Source organism: Macaca thibetana, chromosome 1 (assembly GCF_024542745.1).
Source record: "Macaca thibetana thibetana isolate TM-01 chromosome 1, ASM2454274v1, whole genome shotgun sequence".
NCBI lineage: Eukaryota > Metazoa > Chordata > Mammalia > Primates > Cercopithecidae > Macaca > Macaca thibetana.
In genome coordinates this window covers 202,663,475-202,689,957 of record NC_065578.1, presented here as the reverse complement: position 1 = coordinate 202,689,957, position 26,483 = coordinate 202,663,475, and the positions used below count along the sequence as shown (strand labels likewise).

General features: G+C 47.0%; 1 protein-coding gene across 2 annotated transcripts in view; it reads right to left on the bottom strand.

Annotated features, from left to right (window-relative positions):
- TRIM67 (tripartite motif containing 67) overlaps positions 1-24,559 on the bottom strand; it is a 61,477-nt gene extending 36,918 nt beyond the window's left edge. For both annotated transcript variants that reach the window (XM_050784919.1, XM_050784928.1), the window contains exon 1: positions 23,140-24,559. In XM_050784919.1, coding sequence (XP_050640876.1) covers positions 23,140-24,180 — 1,041 coding nt within the window. In that variant the 5' untranslated portion in view covers positions 24,181-24,559. The remainder of the gene's footprint in view (positions 1-23,139) is intronic.
- Between the last annotated feature and the right edge of the window lie 1,924 nt (positions 24,560-26,483).

Here is a 26,483-nt window from a genome sequence, read left to right as displayed (position 1 = left end):
TGGTGGGCAGCTGTGGATGTTGTGGGATGTGCGGGTAAAGCCGTCCCCTTCCTCCAGCAGGATGATGAAAGCTGCCCGGACAACCTGAGAAGCACCTTCCCATCATCCAAGCGTTCACCTTAGGCCTCTGGAGTGCTGGGCTGGGGAAGGCTGCCTGGCATTTTCACATGATTGGAGATACTGCTTAATGCAAGTCTGTACCCTGGATCAACCTCAGGCAGGGGAAGGGCAATGGACCGAATTGTGTCCCCCAAAATTTAGACGTTGAAGTCCTACTGCTTAATGCAAGTCTGTACCCTGGATCAACCTCAGGCAGGGGAAGGGCAATGGACCGAATTGTGTCCCCCAAAATTTAGACGTTGAAGTCCTACTGCTTAATGCAAGTCTGTACCCTGGATCAACCTCAGGCAGGGGAAGGGCAATGGACCGAATTGTGTCCCCCAAAATTTAGACGTTGAAGTCCTAACCCTCAGCACGTCAGAAAGTGACTGTACTTGAAGAGGTGATTCAGTTAGAATGAGGTCATTAGGGTGGGCTCTAATCCGACAGGACTGGTGTCCTTATGAAGAGGGGAGATTTGGACATAGAGACAGACATGTGCCAGGGAAAACACCACGTGAAGATTGGAGTTATGCTGTCAAGGATCTAGGAGGAGCTGGGAGAGAGGCCGGAGCAGGTCCTTCCCAGAGCCTTCAGGGGCAGCACAGCCCTGCCGACACCTTGATTCCAGTCTTCTGGCTTCCAGAACTGTGAGATGATATATTTCTGTTGTTCTAAGCCACCCAGTTTGTGGTACTTTGTTCTGGCAACCCTAGCAAACGAATACAGAGGGACCAAAAGGAGGTCCACAGATGCGCTGCTGAAACCAGGAATCCGGAGCAGGCCCGATCTGTCCTGTTCCGACTAGAGGTGCGCTCCTTCTTCAGGAAGAAATCCTGTTTTTGCCAGAACATATTCTTGTCTCTCCTTCTGGCCTTTTGGGTTCAAGGTCTCCACTGCTGTGATTCATGCAGAACAAAGTGGGAGCGCCTCAGCCTGGCTGTCAAGCCCTTCATCCATTCACCGATGTATTCATTCAACAAGCGTCTGCCGGCCGCCTATCAGGAGGGAGGTGAGTTCTGCCCACGGGGAACATCCCCTTCTCTTTCCCTGGGATAATCGGCAACCCAAGCACCTGCCTTCCAGAAGACCCCCGCCTCCTTCTCTTCTCCCCTAGTCACGAGCCCTTGTCCCAGCTGTCACCGCCATTTATCACAGCCATCTCCAGTTCTAGCCCAGCTTGCCCACGTCCAGCTCAAATCCTCCTTTTCCACGAAGTCTTCCCGCAGACCCCATGAACTCTTGTGGTCCGTCTTCTCTGTTCTGCCATCACCTCTCGCTTACCTCCGACTGTGGCCCTCGCCACCATCTGTCTGAGGTCTTAGTCACTTATCTACTTGACTGTGTCCCTCGCTAGATCAGGACCTCCAGAGTGAGCCGTTCAATCATCTTTGTGTCCCTAGTACAGAGCCTGTGCAGAACGGCCACTCAACAGTGTCTTCTGAATTCACTGATTTCGTGCCGTGCGCTCTGGGGAGCTGCAAAAGGGCAGGACGCGTCTGGGCTCCCCTAGGCAAAGGTCCCAGCGCTGCAGCCCAAGGCGTCCTCTATGTCTCCTACTAGGGATCCCACTTCTCACTCTTGATGTGGCCTCCCCTCGCTGCCTGTTCATCCCAGCTCACTCCCTGGTCCTGCACTGGGGGCCGGAACACAGACTTCCTCGGGGTTCCGCCGTGTTGGAAGCTCCTGGGTTCCACTTGTTTGGGCTGTTTTATGTTCTTCCCCACTTCAGGTGAGGAAAACAGGAGCCATTCCCCCTTTTGACTTTCCTTTCTTTTCTTTTCTCAGATCCCTCCAGGGTAGGAGGGTGGGAGGGAGAGCTGGTCCAGGGGCAAGGGGAGACTCCTTTCTCTCCGGGAGTTTTCAGATAAAGGCTCTGGAATCCTGAGAAGGGTGGAAGGTGCGGGAATGGATGCCATGGAGTACAGGCTGGCACATTTTCCATGGAGCCAGCAACTCGGATTTAGGTGCCAGCAGATGGTGACTGAGGTGCCCCGCTCTCTGGAAGTCCAGGCACCAGCTCAGCTCCACACTTACCTAGGCCCGGTGAGCAGAACAAGCTGACCCTCCCCTACCTGCCGGTCACCCATTCAGGAGCACTGCTGGGCGTTCATCCAGCAACCCTTAGTGCTGGGCTTCAGGGTTGGGCCCTGAATTCAAACCCTAATTTTACGTGACCTAGTTTCTTGCCCTCTGTGAGATTTTGTGTCTTCACCTGTGAATTGGGGTAATGATACACACCCCAAAGACCTGCCTGAAGGTTTAATGACGGCGTGCATGGGAGGCCCTGGGTTCAGGGACTGGCACATGGTGGTTCTGGGTAGAATGAGAACCCCAGAGAGAGCTTCCCCGACAGCTGCAGGGACCATTGTTTTCCTGCCGTTGACCTTCCATTATCCTCCATAACAGTATCCCAGTTTTGCTTTGAGAAGTTGCCTTTTCTCCACTGAGTACAGCCTGGTGGGGCTGGAATTAGGACTCCAGTACCACTGCCTTCTGACAAGGGGTAGGCACATTCCTGTGTGAACCCTGAGAGAGTCAGCCCTTCGAGATGGATGCTGAGGGGCTACCAGGGTCTGATTTCTGAGTGGCGCTGAAAGCCTTTGCCTGTTGCAGGTTACATACATGCCCTGTGCAAGCGGAACAGTAGCTCAATGCTGGGGACTTCTTGGCTGTCTGTTCCTGCTCACACTGCCAGAATCAACTGCTGCCGACGTCCTCATTCTGCCACCTGAACCTGACCAATGAAATGTGACCTGTGGTCAACTTTAACATCAGCAAATCAGAAATGAACAAGCTTGCATCCCTCAGATGCAGTGGGAACTGGAATTAGAATCTAAGCAGAAACTTTTTCTATGCAAGATAGCCCTTCTCTTTGTTCTGGCAGACGTGCCTTGGTTTTATACTGAAGGCTGAGTCTCCCTGGTTGGCAAACTGCTGGTTGGAATAGTCTCTTTTTAAAAACATTTCTTTTCAGTTTTCAGTGGATTCGTTAACACCCTATTCTAGGCCAGCAGGATGATAACTCCTTGGAATTCAAAATTGAACAAGAAACAAAGAGACCTGGAGAGATGAGTGTTTGTTCCATAGTTCCTTGAGCAGACCCTGCTATTAGAGTATTCCTGTACACGCTGCTTCTTCAAACTTGGGGAAGCCTTTGGAGCCAGAATGCCTGGGTTTGAATCCCAGCTCACTGACTCTGTGACATTAGGTGAGTCACTTACTCTCCCTGCCCCCATTTTCCTCAAATGTAAAAGGCGGGTAATAGCAGTAGGTACCTAACAGAGTTATAGTGAGGATTAGGTGACTTAATAAACGTAAAATGCACCTGGCACATACTCAATGCTATCTGTGTGCTCCCTGTTGTTACAGTTTCAAACCTGGCTCTCAAAGTTCCTATTGATTCTGTGAGTGCTTAAGAAAAAAGCAATAGTTTTTGCTTTTTGTTGGAAGGGAGAGATGGGGGTCTTACTTTGTTGTCTAGTCTGGAGTGCAGTGGTGCCATCATGAAGCACTGCAGCCTTAAACACCTGGGCTCAAGCGATCCTCCCCGCCTCAGCCTCCCAAGTAGCTAAGATGCTGGGCACGTGCCACCATGCCCGAGTAATTTTTATATTTTAATATCTTTACTTTTTGTAGAGATGAGGTTTGGTGTGTTGCCCAGGTTGGTCTCAAATTCCTGGCTTCAAGTGATCCTCTTGCCTCAACCTCCCAAAGCGTTGAGATTACAGGTGTGAGCCACTCTGCCTGGCCTGTTTTTCTGATAAATTCCCTTTGATTCAAGTTAGCCAGAGTTGGATTTCTTTGCTCGCAGTGAAGGACTCTAGCTGATGTAGTGGTTAGGATGCCCAACAAATGCAAAGACAGCTATGCTCTAATTAGTGATTCATGCTGAGCCTTGGTATAGTCCATGCTTGTGGAGATGGTGATGGTCAGAGGTCTCTTCTTTTTCCCTTCCACAACTCAGCTTCAGACTCTGACTCCCAAAATCCTGACTGCTTAGGACTTCCCCACGAGCTGCTGCCCTGAGGCTTGCAGGGAGGAGCAGCCTAGTTTGTCAACAGTGGATTTTAAGCTGCCAGGATTGATATGTCAGAGCCACCAACTAAATTTTCTTAACTAGAACATAACGCTGAAGTCAAAATAAAAAGAGGCAGGGCTGATGGGCAGTACTGCCAGAAACGGACTTCCAGTCATTAGCTATGTCCGCAGGCACGCGGGGGCTTCTTCCTCTGACAAGGCGGCCAGTGAGTGCCAAATGACTTTCAAAACCTCACGAACCAGCCCCAGAGTAACTGGGCAATCCATGCCTCCCCTTGGACTTGGGCTTGTCAGTTGAAGTGGGCAGGCAGAGGCAGAGCTGGTACCCACCCTCGAGATGCAAGCCACCTTCACACGACCTGCCAAGCTGCTGTGTGCCTCTGTGCCTGTGCCCTTGCCATTCATCTGCCGGACGTGCCCTTTCCTGTTGCTGCGCCGGTGCCCCACAGTCATCCAAACCTCAGCTCAAGTGTCCCTCCCTTATGCTGGATTGTGCGACCTCCCCCTTCAAGTCCTGTTGAGAAGTCCTTTTTCTGGGCCCTTGCACCAACGAGATGTGGATCTCTTTCCATTCTACTGCCATCGTGTATTTACTATTTTTTGTTTGTTTTTTAGGACAAGGTCTCATGTTTCCCAGGCTGGTTTAAAACTCCTGGCCTCAAGTGATCCTCCCAGCTTATCCTCCTGGACAGCTGAGAATATTTACTTCTTCCTTCACTAAGTTGTGCCGTCTTGGGAGATGAGACCTTGCTTGTTTAATCTTTGCATGGGCTACCAGTGTATGTCCCATAAATATTTGTTGAATAAGTGAATTAATTACTTTTTAATTGGACAACACGACAGAGAAGTTTCTAAAATGAACCAAGGGTCAGAAGCAAGGACCAGAGCTCTACTTTAGCTTTGCACCTGACATGAAATATTATATTAGAGCAGTCACATGATTTCACTTCTTACACTTTGGGGTAACCTACTAGAGCAAGCCCTCATTTGTCACCAGCCATGTGAAGATGTGAAGAGAACATGCTCAGGAAGTAAGCTAAATATATCAAACCATCCCTTTAAAACAGGCTCCCGAAGAGCTAGGCTTATGTTTCTACCATTCTGAATTATAGCAGAAGAAATAGATTTGAAGCCAAATCAGACTATCCAGAAAAAAGTTCAGAATTGAGAAAAGAATTTCAAAGGAAAAGCAGGTTGTCAATAAAACAGTGTTTATTCACTCTGGATAGTGTGCCCTATTCCAGGCGTTGTATGTATGGTGGGAATGTCTACCTCTCTACAGCTGAGGGAATCGTGGGACAAAGCCACCAAAAACATCAAGACTAAAAATAAGTCTAAATGTGGACCTAGTAGAGGACATTGCTAGATTTTTTAAGTTTTTTTTTTCTCATTTTTCTATGACCAAAGGAAAGGATAGAAACATTTTGGCTAATGACCAGGGCAAGGCTCAGAAGAGAGAGGCAAGAGTGTGAAATGGAGAGAGCATGGTTGTATCAGACAGCTTAGGCTAGTGACACTGCAGTAACAAACACCACCCCCTAACTTGGAAGCTTCCAACCACAAACGTTTACTTCTTGCTGACACTGAGTGCCCATTGCAGGTCACCTGCAGCTCTATTTCCCGTCCTCTGCATTTCAGGATTCAGGCTGAAGGAGCTTCTCATTTGAGGCATAGTAGACTCATAGCAGAAGAAAAGGAGCTACAGCCCAAACACACGCTGGCTCTTAAGCCTTCTCCTGGCCGGGCGCGGTGGCTCACGCCTGTAATCCCAGCACTGTGGGAGGCCGAAGAGGGCGGATCATGAGGTCAAGACATCGAGACCATCCTGGCCAACGTGGTGAAACCCCATCTCTACTAAAAATACAATAATTAGCTGGACATGGTGGTGCATGCCTGTAGTCCCAGCTACTCGAGAGGCTATCGCATGAACCTGGGAGGCAGAGGTTGCAGTGAGCCGAGATCGCACCACTGCACCCTAGCCTGGCGACAGAGCGAGACTCCATCTCAAACAAACAAACAAACAAAAAAACCTTCTCCTGAGAGGTGGCACTATCTCAAACAAACAAACAAACAAACAAACAAACAAACAAACAAAAAAACCTTCTCCTGAGAGGTGGCACTATCCATCCCACTCACATTTCATTGACCCAAGCAAGTTACAGGGCCCAGCCTTAGAGTGATGGGACGAGAAGTATAACTGTCCCAGAGGGACAGCAGAAAACATTTCAACAAATGATAAAATCTAGCAAAAATGGCCTCTGCATTCAGACAGACCTTGGCTTTACTTACTAGCCCTGTGCTCTGGGGCCAGTTTTTACTCTCCTACAGAGTGCATATGTTAGAGAATTTATTGCCTACCTCTAAGTCGTGGCAATTAAAAATAAATAGCATACTAACACATGTGACTTTTTTCTTCCTTCCCTTGATTCATCCAACTCCTCCTCCACCATCACCCCCTTCCTCCACACTCCAGGCTGCCATCTTCAATGCAATAGATTTGGCAGGAGCATCCAGATATGACTTAGGGTAGAACAGTATCTGAGAGGAGGGTGCAGGAGAGGGAGACTAGCACGCTGGGAGGGAGGTAAGAATGAAATTGTTCTTAAAGACAGGATCCTGGGTTCATGTATTTACAGAGAGGTAAGAAACCAATCCATACAGTGTTTTTTCTAATTAGAGAGTGTTTTTATAGAACTTTGTCTGAAAGAGATAATAGGATAAGCATGCAAAGATGTATATACAAGAATGGTCACTACATTTAAAAAAATAGTTAAAATTTGTGAACAGCCTAAATGTTCAGGAATAGTGATTAATATAAATGATGCGATATCCACATAACTGAATACTCAGCACCCATTAAAATGCCAATGTATTTCTGTATTTGTTGACACACAGGATCATCTCTAAGGTGGATTGTTCAGTGGAAAGCAAAGCTCTTTCCCTCAAACACCTCAGGACATTTAAGCATTAGGGCAATGTTCTGCTGCAATGATAACACTTGTCGTTATAACCCTGGATGGGTCATATTTTCAATACACTTACTTCTGGTGGCTGTCACAAAGGCACAGGAGAAAGTTGGGAGGATGAAAAGATTCCCTTTGAAACCTGCCGTCTCTCCTCCATCACTTCTCCTACTCTCTGCCCAGTCTGCAGGACCCTCCCCAGTACCCTCTAATCAGCGCCACACTGCCTCTCCCCTCCTTAAACCTTCCTTCTCCCCCACTCACACCGGGAATAGAAAATTCCCCACTTCTCTGCTAGCTTCAGAGGAGCACAGTCTGGCTGAATATTTTCACAGAGTATGAGGAAACAACGGACTTAACCTACCTGAGTTAGTAACTTTCAATTGCCAGCTCTGTTCTTGTTTTGTTGTTGCACCCAAACCCATTTATGTCTAGTGTTCCATTATTGGAATGCTAAGCTTGTGGGAGTTATTCATATCCTACTGTTCAAGGTCGTTGCCAAGGTCTGAGTGCAAAAATTCAAAAAATTGCAACCTCAGGCATAAATGGGTTAACGACCACTGTAATATTAACCAACTAATTCAAGTTTTTGTGTGTTATAGGCTGAACTGTGTCCCACAAAAAGTCACATGTTGAAATCCTAGCCCCTAACCGGACCTCAGAATGTGACCTTGCTTGCCAATAGGGCCATTACAGATGTAATGAGTTAAGGTGGGGGTCACACTGGAGTAGAATGGGCTCTAATCAGTTATGACTGGTGTCCTCACAAAGAAGAGACATTTGAACACAGACACGCATGCACACAGGGAGAAGGCCATGTGAGATTAGACTTCTGCTGCCACAAGCCAAGGAGCCACCAGAAGCTGGGACAGAAGCCTGGGGCAGGTCCTTCCCAGTGCCTTCAGAGGGAACATGGCCCTGCCAACACCTTGATTTTCAACTTCCAGCCTCCAGATCTGTGAGACAAGAAATTTCTGTTGTTTTAACCTACCCAGCTTGTGGTAATTTGTGATGGCAGCCTTAACAAACAAATATATTATGTACAGCTTTACCTTCTAATACATATCCTTACATATATATTCACAAAAAATTGTATTGCATATACTCTTTCTCCACATCATAAAAAACGGGTGTTGGGCTCCCTTGGACACAGGGGAAGCAGGCCAAATTTCTCGTGTTTTCAGGAATAAACTGAGTGCCCCAAAGGTGTAATAGGAAACTTTTCCTAACCTGATCTGACTTCATCCGACTTCATCCTTACGCCAGCATTTTGTGTATAAGGAAACTGGCTGAGAGTGGTTAAGAAATATATCCAAAGATGTATAATTCCAAATGGAACCCGGATCTTTTTATTTAAATTCCAACCATCTTTCCATTATATCAGCCAATGATGGAGCAGAAAGCTGGTCCAAGCGATCCCAGAATAGACCTTTCTAGGCACCCATTCAGTGCGGGGAGGGGAAGTGGCCTTGCCAAAGGGCCAGTGAGCTCAGTTAGGTTAAATGCTGCTTCTTAGCCCTACCCCAAGGTTGACTAAGGTTTTTGTGCCCAGCCTTGGACAGGAAAGCAATTCCCTCCTTTCTTTCACAGCATTCTCAGCCTTGACGCTCAATAATAATTGTGATGATAAGAGTGGCTTTCTTTTACTGAACATGCATATGTGGTGTACACTGTCAATTCCTTCAAATATATTATCTCATTTAATATGCCGCCAGTTCACGGCAAGCGGAAGAGTTTTAGGATTGTTGGCTTGCAACTAGCTTTTTTATTCACCGTATTCTTCTGCCTCTATAGCACCAATGATTTTAGTAATGTCAGTCTAGTAAACGTACACTCAGTGTGTTCTCTCGAAAGTTGAAGCAGTGCTAACATCTGGGAAAAGTCACACCAACATTTCCCAGCTAGCTTTTTTCATGTCACGAGCTCAGCCAACTGTTTCTCACACGATTACCACACATAAGGAGGGAGGGGAGAGCCATGCTAATGAGCGTGGATGGCTCTTTTCAATATGGGGCCACAGAAAATGCGTAATTCCTCCTCTTCTCCTTTTCCATACTGTCCCCAGGAATGACCCTTCCTTTATGAATCATTCTATTCTGTGATTCAACAAATAGTTAATAGGGACTGCCCCAAAATCATAATTTACGGCATGGATATTAGAATACACTTTAGTGTTAAGTCCTATTCATTTATTAAATAGATGTTTCTTGTGCTCTGATGGGTACTGGGATTACAAAGATAAATAAGACACAGTCCTTGTTCTCAAAGTGTTCAAAATACAGCGTTATTTATGCACATGATGCATAAAGTTGGTCTTGAAAGAGATCCTGTAAGTTTCTGTTAGCTGCAAGACACATTGATAGGTGTAAAAGTCTAATCACGATGGGATTTTATTTTTTAAAGCTGTCTGGAGTTATTAGTAAAAATGCCCATGGAGACTCTAAGAATATCCCATTTGGCAGGAAAGTATAATTGGGCACAGCAAGTCACACTTCCACGAATAAAGGCTAGAGACCAGAGAGTAATCGGCTCATGCTCTGATAGCACCAAGAACAAGCCTGGGATGGGATGTCTGATGCATGAAGCCCCATGACCAGACTCCTGACTTTGCCAATGTATCATGACCATTTGCTGAGCCAAGCCAGGGGAGGTTCTCATCGCCTGGTAACCAATCTGCTTCTTTAGCATCAGGCCAGCTCCGGTCTCTTATAACAACAATAGAATTAGTTCTGTGACAATAGGCATCTGATGAGAATTTGTCTTAGAGCTTTCTCTCTATCATCAAATTAGCACCCCCTACCCCATCCTTCCAATCCTTTGAAACCCAACTCAACGGTCATCTCTCTACTCTCTGCTCCATGCTCATTCATACCTAAGGCTGGTTCCACATATTTTAGCACCAATTATTTGTGCTCTGGCATTGTTCTTGATTTCTTGTGCATAAGTGGTGAGATGAGCCCTCCTGTCCATTTAAATGGCCAAAAATAGCCTTCTTTTAAATTAAGTCCATATCACTGCCCTTTTCCTCCTGGGAATCTCTTATGTTACAGTTTCCTCACTTTTTTTGTTTTTAATCCCTCTCTCCCCATCTCTAACCCCTTAACTTAGCTGAGCAAATTGAGATGTTTGAAAGGTTTTTTTTTTTTTTTTTTGTGCTACATTTTATTGGCAAACAGGGTAAAAATGACTGAAATTTACAAGAAACTTTGAAAAGATTATAGCTTGGCTATTCCTCTTCTTCACTGAAATTTAAATGAGGCTAAAGTTTAATCCTTCTTTGCCTGTCAAGCTAGCTGTCCCCTTAAATGTGGCTTCTGAATATATTTATCCCATCCTTTTTCCCCATTTCTCCAGATCCATTATGTTAGCTCACATACTCAAAGGACTGGTAGTTTGAGTTCCTTCCTTTTTATTGGCATCATATTCGTCAATGTTCCTCTGCTTTATGTAAATATGGATGAATCCCTGGCACTCTACCAGCAGATAATCAATTGGCTGTTTGAACAGGAACTATATTTTAAACATCTTCTCTAATGCCTCATGCAATGATGTACACTAAGTTTTTCTTTCTTTCCTGACTAACGAACCTACTCACCATCCACGACCCCAGCTCAAGCATCATCTTATATTCAGTCTCCCCACTTACCACTCTTTCCCTTTTCCCCTTCCTAATCTCCAGGGAAAATTCACTGCCTTCTCTTCACTCTTTCCCCATCTATTTACTCACACTACAAGGAGGGCACTTATTCCACTTTTCGTATCAGACGTATATACATCAGATTGGTTGTACAATGATCTCCTGTGAGCTGTCTTGTGGCCTGTTTTATGTGTGTCTGCAGCACAGGCCATGGATTACAGGAGGCACTCAAAGAATGCTTAACCAATGGATTATTTTGACTGGATAATATGGAAAGCCACAAGATGACATTTCTCCTTCACATGCTAGAAGGGACACAGATGGACTCAGGAATGAAAGCCACTTTAATTGAACAGCTTTAACTGGGAAACTTTACCTGAGTCCCACATTCCATCATGCCATGACACCCAGCAAACCCCAAAGGTGCAAGAAGCCTGACAGATGACAACAGGTCCTCCTTGCTTTGCCCAGATGCCCTGAGACCTGTGGCCCCCAATTGAAAGAAGATATTTTGCAAACCAGAGGAGCCTCAGGAAGTTACCCACAATGCACATGAGGCCCAAATGGCAGGAATCACTCAAGGATCTATTTGAATTTTGACTTAATTCTCCTGGTGGAAGATAATTTTCCATGGGTTTCTGGTGTTTCTCCACGTCTTGCAAGTGAAGCACTGACTGCTCTTTGTTCTGGGCCGTGTTTCTAAGGGGGAGGACAGCCGTGGAAGATAGAGATGGTATCTCCCTTGGGAGCAACGGGCTGCTGTTTACTGCCCTTTGTAAAAAGACTGAGGTTCGCTAAGCTCAAGGCTCCTCACCTGTAATGCAGCCTGCTGCGTGTGCAGTGTCATGATCTAGCCCTCTTCACATCCCCTTATGGGAACTGGCCCAACATGTGGATGTTCTGGCTCCTGCTGTTGCTGCGAGTAATAAACTGTTCTCCATCTCTGAACTAGGACTCTAATGTCTTCTGACTGCACCCATGAAACTCTGGCAGGTTAATCTGTTGGCTTGTAAGTAGGCTAAAAACTCAGACCCCTCACACTTCCTGAGATCCCCCAGCAGAGTCTTCTTGCCTTTGGTGTGCCCTGATGTCCCCTTCTGTGCCTCTTCATATTCCCAGCAGGTTACAGGTGTAGAACCCTGCTGGGCAGACAGGACTGTGTGCAGGACAAACAGTCATCACCGATAGCTGCAGATAGTTCAATGAAGGAAGCCAATGTGAGAAGTAAAACTCACGCCCTCCCAGCAAGCTGATGGTATGTGGTGACATTCACATGAATCGTGAAACATGATGAATGGCTGCACTGTCTGCACCAGGCAAAGTTCTCTCTATTGTGTGGGACTGGCAGGGAGCAGTAGCATGGCTGGAGGACCCAGAAGATCTCTGTTTCTTGATTCAAACATTTCCAAGCAGCATTCCGTTTTTCTAACAGTGACTGCAGCACTGCTCACAACTAGAGCACTATCTTAATGAGACTTTCCAGAGGATCCTAGCTCTCTTTGGTTGTATTCAAGTAGACTACTTATTTGTTTATTTATGCGTCTATTAGTTTCAAAAAGAGCATAAGGCAGTTTGCAAGGGTTTATACATTTCAAGAAAGCGTAACTTAAAAAGAAAGAAGAACAACCTCCCAGAGCACAGCAAGGACCTCTAGTAGCTGAGGGAAGGGAAATGAAAAAACTCTGTCTTCCTGGGTAAGATAGAGAAAAGAGACACAGGCCCACAGCATTAGAGGGGCCTGACTGTTGGGGGAAAGGGTGGGACAACTGAGAAGATGCAGAGTGGAGACGGAGAAGGGAGAGGGAGGGGGGCTCCTCAGTAGACTTGCCACAACCTAAAAAATAACCAGTGAAATGGGAGTCAATAGAAGTTACCCAAACTGTAACACAAAGAAACAAAAAGAGTGATTAAAGAAAAAGACGAAAAGTAAAATAAAAGGCTGGACATTGTGGCTTATGCCTATAATCCCAACACTTTGGGAGGCAGATGTGGGAGGCATTTGAGGCCAGGAGTTCAAGACCAGCCTGGGCAACATAGCAACATGCAACCTCTACAAAAAGAAGAAAAAAAAATAACAAATTAACTGGGCATGATGGCATGTGCCTGTAGTTGTAGCTACCTGGAAGGCTGAGGCGGGAGGTTTGCTTGAACCTAGGAGTTCAAGGCTGCAGTGAACTGTGATTGTGTCACTATACTCCAGCCTGGGAAACACAATGACACCCTGTCTCTAAATAGAAAAAAAAAAAAAATACAATAAGAGAAAATAAAAAAGAACAGATCATCCAAGAACTGTGTGACAATAGCAAGCAATCTAATATACGTGTCACTGGAATTCTGGAAGGACGACAGAGAAAGAGAGAGAGAATATAGAGCAGGAGAATTTTCTGAAGAGATAGTAGATAAAAATTTTCCAAAAATAATAGAAGACACCAAACCAAAAGTCCAAAAAGCTCAGAGAACCCCCAGCAGGATATGAATGCATAAGCCTCTCTCCATTTCTGCTGCCTCTCTCCTAATTCAAGTTCCCATATTTATAGCCCAAACTGCTGCAACAGCTTCTAATTACACATCCTGCCTCCACTCTTGTGCCCCTACTATCCATTTTCCAAACCACAGTCAGAGTGCTCTTTTAGAAAAGAAACATCACACCGCAGCTTAAAGCCTTCTGGTGGTTACCCATAGCACTTACTATTAAATTCAAGCTGTTCTGCATGGCCTGCCAGGCCCTGCACCCTCTTGCCTCTCTGCCTGACTCTCTGCTTCTGCCCCTTATCCATCTATTTCATTATGCCCCAAGCACACTGGCTCATTTCTGTCATTTAAACACACCAGGCATCACCTGCCCCTGGTTCTTGGCTCTTGCCTTCCCTGTGAAATGTGCTGCCTTCTGAACCATGCAAGCCTGGTTCTTTCCCATCCAGTTGTCAAGTCTGAGCTTGAATACATCCTCCTCAGTGATTATTTTTCAACTTTCCTGTCAAAGAGGTCTGCCTAAGTATTATTGGCATTTTAAAATACAGGCAAGGTCTCATTATGTTACCCTGGCTGGTTTTGAGCTCCTGGCCTCAAGCAATCCTCCTGCCTCAGCCTCCCAAATTGTTAGGATTATAGACATGGGACACTGTGTCTGGCCCTGCCTAAGTATTTTTAATCACATTTTTTTTACTGCCATCTTGGTATTTATCACTATCCAGCTTTATTTATTCATTTACTTGTTAATTTTCTTTCTCTTGTGACTAGATTTATGCTCTTTGAGGAAAGAAAATTCCATCAGTGGCCTCAGTGTTTAGAACTGTGTCTGATACGATATATAGGCATTCAAGATGTCCTCATTGACTGAATGAGGAATTAGGTGAATTGAAGGAGAAATAATCATTAGCAGCATCAGCTCAGAAAAAGGATGTAATGGTCAAGAGACAGCATCAGTATTTACATTATAGTAAGTGCTAGAGATGGCTTTTAGTTGTGGGTGCATAGCTCAGTTGATAGGTAAAGCTAACCATAATGCAACAAATAATTTATCGAGTGAGGGAAAGTCTTATTTCTTCATTTGAGGAGGCTTGTTGTTTCTGAGTATTCATAGATCACTGGTTTCCTGATTTTATAGATATCACCCAGAATCAAACTGTAAGGATTGGGAGATTGAGTAAGTACAAGTATGTGTCTAAATTTCCTAACACAACCTTGACCTAATTTTTTACAACTATGCGCCGTCTGGACAGATTTTTTTTAGATGTCATGTGACTAAGGCCCAGCCTCTCCTTCTGGAGTGAGTGCTGGCAGGTGTCCACATCCTGTCTGATACGTCTGTCACTGAGGCCTCATCCATACTCCCGCTTCCCGGAACCCAGATCACCTTGCCCTGTCCTTGTGAATCCTTTCGCACCCTCTGTCTCCTCCACACCACATCTTCCTTCTGTAGCCACTGTAACCACATGTAAATAGAGAGCAAGTGCTAGTGATTTCTCACGTCCCTTATAGCTCCCAAACTCTTGCCTTATTTGTCCCAAAGAGGACACTGAAGCTCCCCCATCCCGTCCCCACCTTCGATTCCCTTTTCCTGCTGCCCCATTCCAGTTGAATGAGAGGTAGTGCTCCATCTCTGTTTCCCCTGCTTTTAAAAATAGCTGTCAGCTAACGCTTTATTTCTTCTACGCATAATTACTCTTCAGCTGATGCCATAGGCATCTGTTTTTCTTCAAATATACATATAGCATTCTGTTGCATTTTTACAGTTATTCAAAATGTACAGTGAGGAGCAATAAAGGGGGCCATTTTTGTTTGTTTGTTTGTTTGTTTTTAGAGTTGGGGTCTTGCTCTGTTGCCCAGGCTAGAGTGCAGTGGTGCAATCATAGCACACCACAGCCTGGGCCCAAGCATTCCCTCTGCCTCAGCCTCCTGAGTAGCTGGGACTGCAGGCACGTGTCACCATGCTTGGCTAATGTTTTTATTTTTTTTAGAGGAGTCTCTCTCTGTTGGCTAGTCTAGTCTCAAACTCTTGGCCTCAAGCAATTCGCCCACCTCTGCCTTCCAAAGTGCTGAGATCACAGACATGAACCACCATGCCCAGACTTGTTTTTTGCAAAATTATTTCACAATTTCCTGTACAAGTTTAGCAAGCCCCTTCTTCTCAAGTTTCCTCATCTCCAAAATGAGGAGGTTGTAACTTATAATCGCTGTTAGAAAACAGCAGACCCTAGAAAATAAACATTTTTAAAACCCTCAGTTTCCCATCAAGAACTTTGCAAAAGGAAATTCCAAACTGGGAGGAAGGAATTTGCCCTCCCAAAGTCCCTCCCAATGTCTGTCTGGATTCTCTGCTATTCCTGAGGTCCCCTGGTTGTGAATGTCATAACCTCCACCACTACCTGGGCAGCCACCCAACCCAAAATGGCTAAAGAGTGGATAAAGCATTCTCTTTGCTGCTTTAGAGAAAGCTAAGACACAAATTAATATGAAACCCAAGGTACAAACAGCTAAGTAAGTTTCTTTTCAATACCAGGAAAGCAGCAGAAAGCATTTCTCCAGAATTTCTTTCTCCTCAGGCCCCTCTGCTCTAACTCAGGAGGACTCATACAGATTTGCAGACACTTCCCACCCCTTAGAGATTCCTGCCCATCTCTGGGCCAGGTGGTCTTTGAGCACCATATAGTTTCCTGGTACCCAGAGTTTGTGTAACCTAAAGATCCTGACTGGTGCCCAGGGTAATGAAATAAGACTCTAGTTCAAAGCTCTCAGACCCCCTAGAGGAGACATCCACTTCTCAGATGACTTGCAGTGAAAATCATGGGCCTAGCATCCTGGAGCGCTAAAAGCAGTCCCATTAGGGCATTTCAAATTTTAAAGTACATGCAAATCACCTAGAATCTTGCTAAAATACAAATCCTGAGTCAGCAGGACTGTTTGAGTTCAAAATTCTGCATTTTTAATGAGCTCCCAGGTAATGCTGATGTTGCAGGGTGGAGGACCACACTTTGAGTAACAAGGTTGCAATCTAGAGGTCAGCAAATTATTTTCTATTAAGGGCCAGATGGTAAGTACTTTCAGTTTTTACAGACCACAGCATCTCTGTTGCAACCACCTAACTCTTCCAAAAACAAATATGGCCAAAAGCCACCATTGGCAACAGTAAATAAATAAGTGTGGCCATGTTTCAATAAAACTTTATTTACAAAAACAGGGAGTGGGCCACAGTTTGCTGACCCTTTCCCTGGTCTGTTTCAGGAATTAAGAACACTACAGGCATGTACCACCACGCCCAGCCCATCTAGAACACTCTATATTCTTGACTTCCACATGGAAGCTCCATCACCATGAATGTCTACTGCATAAAAGCCCTTCCATTGCAGGCTAAAAACATAACAATACCTTAACGACACAGTGACCACCGCAGCAAACATGAAATATATTCATGAATAGTGACAGGAGGATTGTTCATTCATAGCCTTTGAGGTTGTCTTCAACTTTTAAACTCTTATATTTCTCTATATAAATAGTCTTCAAAGAGCAGATAAAGCAATTCAAGTTTGTGGATTCTTGCCTTCTTTTCTCAAACCCATTTTTTGTTTCCTAGATGTGTGTGACAAGGAAAGCATATTAAAAAGAAAAAAAGCCTGGGTGCGGTGGCTCACGCCTGTAATCCCAGCATTTTGGGAGGCAGAAGTGGGCAGATCACCTGAGGTCAAACCCTGTCTCTACTAAAAATAAAAAATTAGCTGGGCGTGGTGGTACATGCCTGTAACCCCAGCTACTCAGGAGGCTGAAGCAGGAGAATCTCTTGAACCCAGGAGGTGGAGGTTGCAGCGAGCTGACATTGCACCATTGCACTCCAGCCTGGGCAGCAAGAGTGAAACTCCATGAAAGGAAGGAAGGAAGGAAGGAAGGAAGGAAGGAAGGAAGGAAGGAAGGAAGGAAGGAAGAAGGAAGGAAGGAAGGAAGGAAGGAAGGAAGGAAGGAAGGAAGGAAGGAAGGAAGGAAGGAAGAAAGAGAAAGAGAGAGAAAGAAAGAAGGGAGGGAGGGAGGGAGGGGGGAAGGAAGGAAGGAAGGAAGGAGAGAAGGAGAGAGAGAGAAAGAAGGGAGGGAGGGAGGGAAAGAAGGAAGGAAGGAAGGAAGGAAGGAAGAAAGAAAGAAAGAAAGAAAGAAAGAAAGAAAGAAAGAAAGAAAGAAAGAAAGAAAGAAAGAAAAAGAAAGAAAGAAAGAAAGAAAGAAAGAAAAAAATTTTAAAGGAGTAACATAAGGGTTCTTTCTAATAGTTGTTCCTGAGTTACCAACCTACTTGGAATTAAATCTAAGCATAGGGTAGGGCTACGGCCAAGGTGGCTTGAAGACAGTGGTGATGTTGGCACAGATGGTGTAAAGTGCTGCAGCCTCTAGTTAGGAGAGTCAGCTCATCTCCCCAGTGCTCTGAGCAGATTTGCAGTTGGTTCTTAGCCAGTCTGGGGCAGATAGGAGAGAAGTCAGCCTAGGTACTTCTTTTCCCAGAACTTCAGAGTTGGTAAAAGATTCAACTTCTCAAAAATTTAGGCTTTGGGGCAGGTGTGGTGTCACATGCCTATAATCCCAGCACTTTGGGAGGCCGAGGCGGGTGGATCACCTGGGGTCAGGAGATCAAGACCAGCCTGACCAACATGGCGAAATCTTGTCTCTACAAAAATTGGCCAGGCATGGTGGTGCATGCCTGTAATTCCAGCTACTTGGAGGCTGAAGCAGGAGACTTGCTTGAACCCGGGAGGCAGGGGTTGTAGTGAGCTGACATGGTGCACCACTGAACTCTAGTCTGGGCAATAAGAGCAGAAGCACTGTCTCAAAAAAAAAAAAAAAAAAAAAAAAGTCAAAGGTTGGGCCCAGTGGCTCACACCTGTAATCCCAACAGTTTGGGAGGCCAAGGCGGACGGATCACTTGAGGTCAGGGGTTCAAGACCAGCCTGGCCAACATGGCGAAACCCTGTCAAAATTTGTAAAATACAAAAAATTAGCTGGGTGTGGTGGCGCATGTCTGTAATTGCAGCTACTTGGGAGGCTGAGGCGGAATTGCTCGAACCCAGGAGGCAGAGGTTGCAGTGAGCTGAGATAGTGCCATTGCACTCCACCCTGGGTAATAGAGCAAGACTTTGTCTCAACAAATAAAAATTAAAAAAAAAAAAAATCTAGGGCTTCCATTCAGAATGAGAATGAGCATATTTCCATGCCACATGCTCTGAGAGCCCTGGCGGACTCTTTTCAATTTGGACTCCAAACACTCTGCTTAAAGTTGGCAGCAAGTGTACAGTCATCAGCCGTAGAGTTGTAGACTTCAGGCCCCCCAGAAGGGTTTTACCGAACACTTCTCCCTACCTAACTCTTTTGGCCTACCCAACCCCACCTGAAAATGCCTTAGGTGGGCCCCCAAGGCCTTGCCTTTTCACGGACCTTAAAATCCAAGAGGTTATAGTGAAGAATATCTGTACATGTTAAATCAATTGTTGAGGGAAGATCCCTAACTAGTAGTAGTTAAAAATATGAAAATAACATGTCATCTTCTTTTTAAAAATAGTTCTAACAATAATGTAATGAAAATAGCAAATAATAATTATGAGAGAGAAGACAAATCCACCTTATCATTTCTCCCTGTGGTCCCTATTCACGTGAATTTTTAATTGTTTACATAATTTTGTTATTAAGTAGGTGTCATCTACAAAGGTAATCTACAAATTACCTTTGTAATTTGGAAACATTAGATATCTTAAAGTCAGGTATCCTTTGACATAGCAATTCCATATCTAGAAATGTAACCTGAGGAAATAATTAAGAGTGTAGGCATAGATTTAACAAACAAAATGTTTGTAACAGCAAAAGAAAGAAAACAACCCAAAGTTCAGTACTAAGGTGTTGATGAAATAAAATATAAATGCCTGTGATGAAATGGCAGGCAGCCATCAGAAATGATGTACATTGGTCAGGTGCAGTCACTCTCGCCTACAGGTGTGATCCCAGGCTTTTGGGAGGCCAAGGTGGGAGGATCGCTTCAGACCAGGAGTTTGATTGAGACCAGCCTGGCCAACAGAGCAAGACCTCGTTTCTACAAAAAATTTTAAAATTAGCCAGGCATGGTGGTGGGGTGTGCCTGTAGTCCCAGCCACTTGGGAGAGTGAGGTGGGAGGATCCCTTGAGCCCAGGAAGTTGAGGCTACAGTGAGCTGTGATCACAGCACTGCACTCCAGTCTGGGCAACATAAAGAGACTCTGTCTCAAAATATTTAAAAAAAAAAAAAAAGAATTACAAATATTGAAATATTTTTACCTGTGATCATAGTGCAACTATAACTACATGTTCTTTGTCATGTATGTGCTATCCCTTTTAATAGCAGAGGTGCTTCCTCTCAGCCTTTAAAGCTTAACATACCCTTTTTACAAAATAAGGTAAGGCTGAGAAGCCACCTGCCTTTTGGTAGAGCTTTAAGATGTGGGAGTTGGCTGGGTGCAGTGGTCCACACCTGTAATTCTAGCATTTTGGGAAGGCAAGGCAGGAAGATCACTTAAGGCTAGGAGTTGGAGACCAGCCTGGGCAATGTAGTAAGACCCCATCTCTTAAAAAAAAAAAGAAAGACATTCGAGTGATAAAAAGTCCTGTCTTTCTTGAGTTTTCCAGGCCACACCCTCTCCCTTGCTTTTGTGAGGTGCTGACTCAGTGGGAATAGTACTCCTGGAGTATCAGCGAGATTTTCTTTTAAGGCTCTTTCTATTTACCATGGCTCTCAAAGAACTCCAGAAGAAGAGCTTATCTATAAAGAAAAAGAATTATTCTCTAACCCCAACTTAGGAATCAACTCCTACCCAGTTTAATTCAGAGCTGGTCATCTGTACCCAGCTGGTCAGAGTTCTCCCTGAGTTAGGAGTTATAGATGTTGACATTCTGTGGCATGTCACACTAGGAAAGAGCTATGGTACACAATAACCCTTTCCTCCAGTTTCAGGAAAAACAGATTTTCATAATCAAGAAGCAAAAAACCAAAAGCTCTCCTGTACAGTTACCCTTCCCTATCCCATCTTCACATCAGAGGCTCTTTGAAACAGTTAATCCTTTCCCAAGAAATTCATATAGAAATGTGTTTAGCCAAGACCTAAAGTTTTTTACACTGCTTTTAAAAGGTGATTATCAATCTTGTTTTAAAACAGATTTCAGTGTCACATATATATGTCTTTACTTAAGAATCACTAATCAGAAGGCAAGCTGCAGTAATGCCAGAGAAAAATTAAAGCAAGGCTTTGATGACAGCTTCTTTAATCACAGGAATATTAGAGAAATGTTGCTGTCCCAATTCTAGTTCTAGTGATGCAATGAGGCTTTGTCAAGATTCTGAGATTTTTAGATAACAACAACAACAACAAAATCCAGAGACTTTATGCTTTACTGTAAAACTTAAATTGCCAACAGTGGGAGTCTTAATGAAGTGTTCTAGTTTGTCTTTCAAAAGTAGCCACCCTCGCAGCATGCATGCTGGTCTAGATGTCCAGCCACAAAGCAAGACCACCAGTGTTTGACCAAGGCTCTCCCATTTATCATTTCTTTTAATTGCCAGCCCCCAGGTGAAATGCTCATAATAAGCACTTAGTAATTTTCCTTTCTGTAGAAATCAATAGTATTTGCTGAAGAAGAACAGCAGCACTTCTATTCATTCTTGAAAACAGGTGTTCACAAAAGCATCTCGTAGTGTTTCTTCTGGATTTAGGAGGATGTCATAAAATTGAGATCCTGCATGGTCATATTCCCACAGTTTACACTGCCCACTGTAGGGGGCAGATATCACATGTGCTTCCCAGATTTCCTCATAACTTTGCATTGCTGGCTGAGGATAGAAATTTTATAAAACTGTTGTTGACACCAAGCAAGGGATGACCAATAATTTTTCCTGTACAACCTTAGTTCTTTAAACTGTAGCTCATTATCCAACTCACTTTTCCATGTAAGACACTTAATTTCTCTTATAATTGCAAATTCTCACCTCGACTCTCTTTGGTTTCCACTCTTCACTAATTCTGAACATCTGAGTGGCAACACTCAGAATTAGTTTTGGCTCTCTAAGTGGTGAAGATTTAGCAGTTTGTGAAATCTGAATGTGAGATAGGGAATCTGTACTTCTTGTCTTGGTAATTGGTCACAGCCCTTTTTGCAAGTAATTTATGTATTTGTAAAGTGATGTTTATTCACTTAAAAGATGAAATAAGCAAGATAGCTGCAATTACTGTGAAGCAATATGCAACAAAATGTCATATGAATGATAACTAATTCAAGGCAACCATTCTGATTCAGCTCAAAGCTATTTTAGGACTCAGCATAAACACTACCAAAATTTGCCAGCTCATGTTTTCTCTAGCTAACCAAGTCAATGAGGCCAAATGAGCACTCTTTGCTACTGCCCTGTAGCTTTCTGCAAATTCGCTGGTTTTAAGTATTATGACTATACAAATCAGCAGTAACATTTACTGTTATTTATCAATTATATTTAAGGTGCTGTGCTAGAGGCTCAACATACAGTATTACACTTAATCCTTACCACAATTGTCTAAGTTTGATATTTTTTCCAATGGGTTTTAAATTGTGCCTAGACTCATACAGCTAGTAAATTGCAAGTCCTAAGATTTGGATACAGGTCTGTGTAACTATAGAGCAGGATTTCTCTCCAGAGCACTGTTGACATTTGGGGCTGGACAATTGTTTTGGGGAGTTTTCCTGTGCACTGTAGAATATTTATCAGCTTCCCTGGCCTCTATCCACTAGATTTCAGTGGAACCCTCTAGGTGTGACAACTAAAAGTGTCCCCAGACATTGCCAAATGTTGGGAGGGGTTGGGGTAAGGGGTGAAAATTGGACCCAGTTGAGAGCTACTGCTCTAGAACTAGGGATTTGACTACATATTTATCTTTTTTTCCTATGTATTATGCAAATTCTCCTCTTAAAGGTGGATTCCTAAAGTGTTTCACATTTGTTTTTTCTAATTTTTAATTCTAAAATGTTAAATTATAATAACAACATACGCTTATTATAGCAGATAATACTATAGAGTAATGATATATGAACAGCAAATCTATATAGGAATGGTTAGTTTCTTAGTCTCTTCCTTTCATCTGTGCTCACTTTTTGCTTATTTCCAGTTGGATAGCCTTGGCCAATTACTTTATTTTCCTCCTCAATTCAAATATTTATTTCTGGCCGGGCTGTTTGGAGACCTCTTGCCTCTGCAGTGAGAGTTTACTGGTAAGAGCACACGGAATAATTGGTGTCTGAAGTTCCAGAGGCAGTTAGGGGTCCTTTCCACAAGATGCTAACTCTGCCAGGCCTAGTTCATTGACCTCTCGGGAAGAGAGTCCAGTTGCTCATCTTTGGCCTTTGGATGGGAAATTTAGGTGAATGTTGGAAAAACCAACTCTAGTCTTGACTTGGGGTCTGATCAAGGACCTGACCAGATTTTGATGGCGTGTCTCTTTCTCGCAGTATCAGATACAAGGACACATTGCCAGCCATAAGTTTCTGAGAGTGGCAGAGGGGAAAAGGAGATCCTGCATGCTTTAACTCAAAAGGGACCATCAAGGTAACTTATTAGTCAGACTTTGGGAGTAAAAGAGCCCTGTTTCTGCGTTTTGGGTGCCCTGTGCCTACATAAATCCTAAAACTTCAGGTGGGTGGGGACCTAATAAGTCATCTTTCCATACCCGTCCCATCTCCAGCATCCAGTCCAGAGTACCTGGAGTTCCTTACGTGTTTGTCAAATGACTCTCTGATGGAATGAATGGCTAATAAGTGAGGTAATTCCTGCTTGACCCTCTGACCAACTTTCTGCCAGTTCTCCAAGGTAGAGGCCAAGAGCCTTTCTCCTCATACCCTCTTCCCTGGCACCTGCACTCCCGCGTCCCGGGGGCTCACCTTGTGCTGCTTCCACATGGCCCCCAGCGGCTTCACCTCGTGCTTGGCATGCCGGCCCTCCTCCAGGCACAAATAGCACACCGGGGTTCGACAGCTCACGCAGTACATGCTGTAGTTCTCCATTTCATGCTCGGGACACGTGGGGAACTTGCGGGCGGTGCTGCCCCCAGTCGCCCCAGCCCCCGCGCCTCCCGGGCTCTTGCAGCCGCTGCCTCCGCTGGGGGCGCCCTGGGCGGCGCCAGTGGGCCCAGAGGCTGCCTCGGCGGGCGCCGGCGGCGGCGGCGGCTGCACCAGGCGATGCTTGGCGAAGGGTCCCCGGGATGGATGGCACTTGAGCTGGCAGGCAGCGCAGTAAAGGACGTCGCACTGCTCGCAGAGCGTGGCTGCTGGCTCTGGCGGGGTGCGGTCGCACAGCTGGCAGATGGCCACCGCCGCGGCTGCAGACGCCCCCGGCACGGCCCCGCGGCCCTGCTGGTACCGCTGCACGATGGCCTCAAGCAGCCGGTTTCGCTGGAAGCCGCGCAGGCCGCGGTGGTCCAGGGAGGCACTGCGGTGGCACTGCGGGCACGTGATGGAGCTCGAAGACGAGGACAGCGAGGAGCAGGCGGCACCCCGAGCCGCGGCGGCGGAGGAGCCGGGTGGTGCGGGCACCATGGGCAGCACGCGAACCCCATTGGGGGACTTGAGGCTCGGGGTGTAGGACCCATAGCCGCTGTCTGTCTCGCTGTACAAGCTCAGCTTGTCCGCGTGGTCTCCACCACCTCCCGCACCGCCGCCGAGGCCGCCAGCTGCACTCCCACCCGCACCGCTGCAGGCCGGGCCCGCCGCCGCGTCGTGCTCCAGAGAGGGAGTAGCGGCGGCGCCCGCCTGCAGCCCCGAGCCCCGGGAAAGCAGGAGCGGCTGGGGCAGGTGCTGCTCGCCGTCCGGGGTCTGCACCGCGATGGTGCGAGCGCAAGGCAGGCAGACATTGTGGGAACAGGGCAGGATGATAGGCTCCCGAAACAGAGAGCCGCACACGGGACACTTCAGCTCTTCCTCCATCGCGGCACCGGCTGCCCGCGCTGCTCTGCGCTGGGGATGAATGGACGGAGCTCGGGAGACTGGCGGAGGAGGACCAGCGTGGTGCGCCCCGGTGAGACGGCGGGCGGGGGCATCACACGGGCATGCCCACTTCACAGCCGAGGGGCACGCCCCTCTCTCTGTCCTGTGGCCACCGCCCTAAGATGATAGGGGGGCGAGAGAAGGGAGGGGGTCCTCACCTCCTGCCCGCGAGGCTACCGCACCGGCGGCTTCAACCTGCGGCCAGAGTCCGAAGCGGGTCGGCTGCCCTCACGGTGGCCTGCGAGGAGCTTTAGGTGATGAATCAGCACCAGCGCCGCCGCCGGCTGCAGCGCGCGCCTCCTCTCCACCCCAGGACCAGCGGCCGGGCTGCTGTGCGTTCACTGCTTCAGCCCCTGGCTCCGGTGGGCGGCTACCCCGAGGACCCCCTTCTGCCCCCGCCCAGCTCCTTATCGTGGTGATCAGGAGGTGAGCAGGCAGGTGCGAAGGCCGCCCAGCTGCGGGGCTGGGATCAGCACCACGAGGCGGTGGACAGAGCCCGGGAGCCGAAGGTGGGGCTCCAGCTGCCGGCTCGCCGACCCCTGGGCCGCCACCCACCAGGTCGCTGGGGCCGCGGCCACCTCGGTGGGACCCGACCGGCCGGGAGACAGCCGCTCACCCTCCTCCTCGGCGGCTGCGGACGCCGGCTGACTGCGCCCTGGGGCTTCCTCCCTGCGGCCGGGATTGACCCGCTTCCCTGGTTCCCAGATGCTGCTCCTGCGGAGCCTCTGACCTTGGCCGCGAGACGCTGCAGCCAGCGGGCGGAGGGCGAGCGCCCAGCTGGCTCGGGAATCCCCTCCCCGCCTCCCTCCAGCCGCTGCCGCCGCCTCCCAGCGCGGCGCGCCGAGTTGTAATTTCCAGAGCAGAGAGTAATGGGGAGGAGGGGGAGGAGGCTTCAGCTCAGCGAATAAGGGCTCGCCTCTTGCTGCTAGGGAATCAAGGGGCAATTTTAAGGGTTTTGCAGAGAGGATCATTGTTAATAACAATCCATTATTTGGATGGATATTGCATCTTGAATCAGTACAACGCCCTGCCGCGCCCCGCCCCTGCCATCGTCTCCCTGGGCCACTCCAGTTCCATCCCCCACCCCCAACCCACTGCCATAGAAGGGTGAAAACGGGGTCCTAAAAAGACAGTCGTTTAGAAATGGATAGGCAACGTGGCCTGACAGTCGCTTCCTAAACTACGATAAAGCAAAAAAATGCAAGTCACAAAATGTCGGGCAGCCTGAAGTCCAAGAGTGAGGTTTTATTTATGAATTGAACCACAAGCCATTTTGTCTCTTCGTTTCAACCAAGGGTGCTCATCCGCGTTCCAGGTCAACGGTGTGCACGGACTGAGCGAGGACACGCGGTGCCGCTCACAAAATGGGGCTTCCTGAGAAAGGCGAGAGTACGCCCGGGTAAGGCCCTGGGAACCGAACGCCCCCAGACCCAGCCCTACCCCGCTGCGGATGTGGCGGTGTGCGGCGGACAGCAAGACCGCGAGCGGCAAGGCGGCGAGCGGGGACGTTCCTTTTATGAATGGGAAAATCTCCACATTCTCCAATGCCAGCCACGAGCTGCGGGAACAGCCTCCCACCGGCTGCCCCGGCTGTTGGGTCTGCTCGGCTGTTCTTCCCCGCTGCTGCCGAGGGAAGGCTGGGTGGGAGAGGCAGAGGTGGGTGGGGACAAGCAGAAGGAAGGGCTGGCAGCGCAGCCAGCTCTGCCTACAGAAGTTTCACGCTGGCATGAAACAGATACAAATTAGAAAATCGTTTATTTAACAACGATACGAATATTGAAGTCATGCCTCCCCCGGTTCCAAGGTTCTCCATGCCTCTCCCGTGCTCCGAACAAAGACTAAAGACTGGAGTTGCAGCGCCAGGCGCGGGCCCAGGCTTCTACTAGTTCCCGGGTGAGAAGGCGCAAGCTGGCGGGGTCAGGCAGAGGGAAGCTGCAGCCTGCGCCAAGGCTTGGGGCTCGGTGCCTGGGGGACAGGAACCCCTGCAGAGGGACCACTGGGGCAGGGCGTGGCGACGAGCTCCTGGCGGCAGCACGAAGGCCCAGAACCTTGGAAGTCAGGACGCCCCGGGACCACTGGCCCCGCTCAGCAGCTCGCTTAGGCTTTCCTTCGCTCGGATCCTGAACTGCCAAATGAATATTGTCATAATACTCATGTCTGGGAACTAAACGAGCTAGTTGTAAATACAGACGGCGTTTCCCACTTTCTGTTTTTGTTGTGGGGGCAGCGGTTGGGTCTCACTG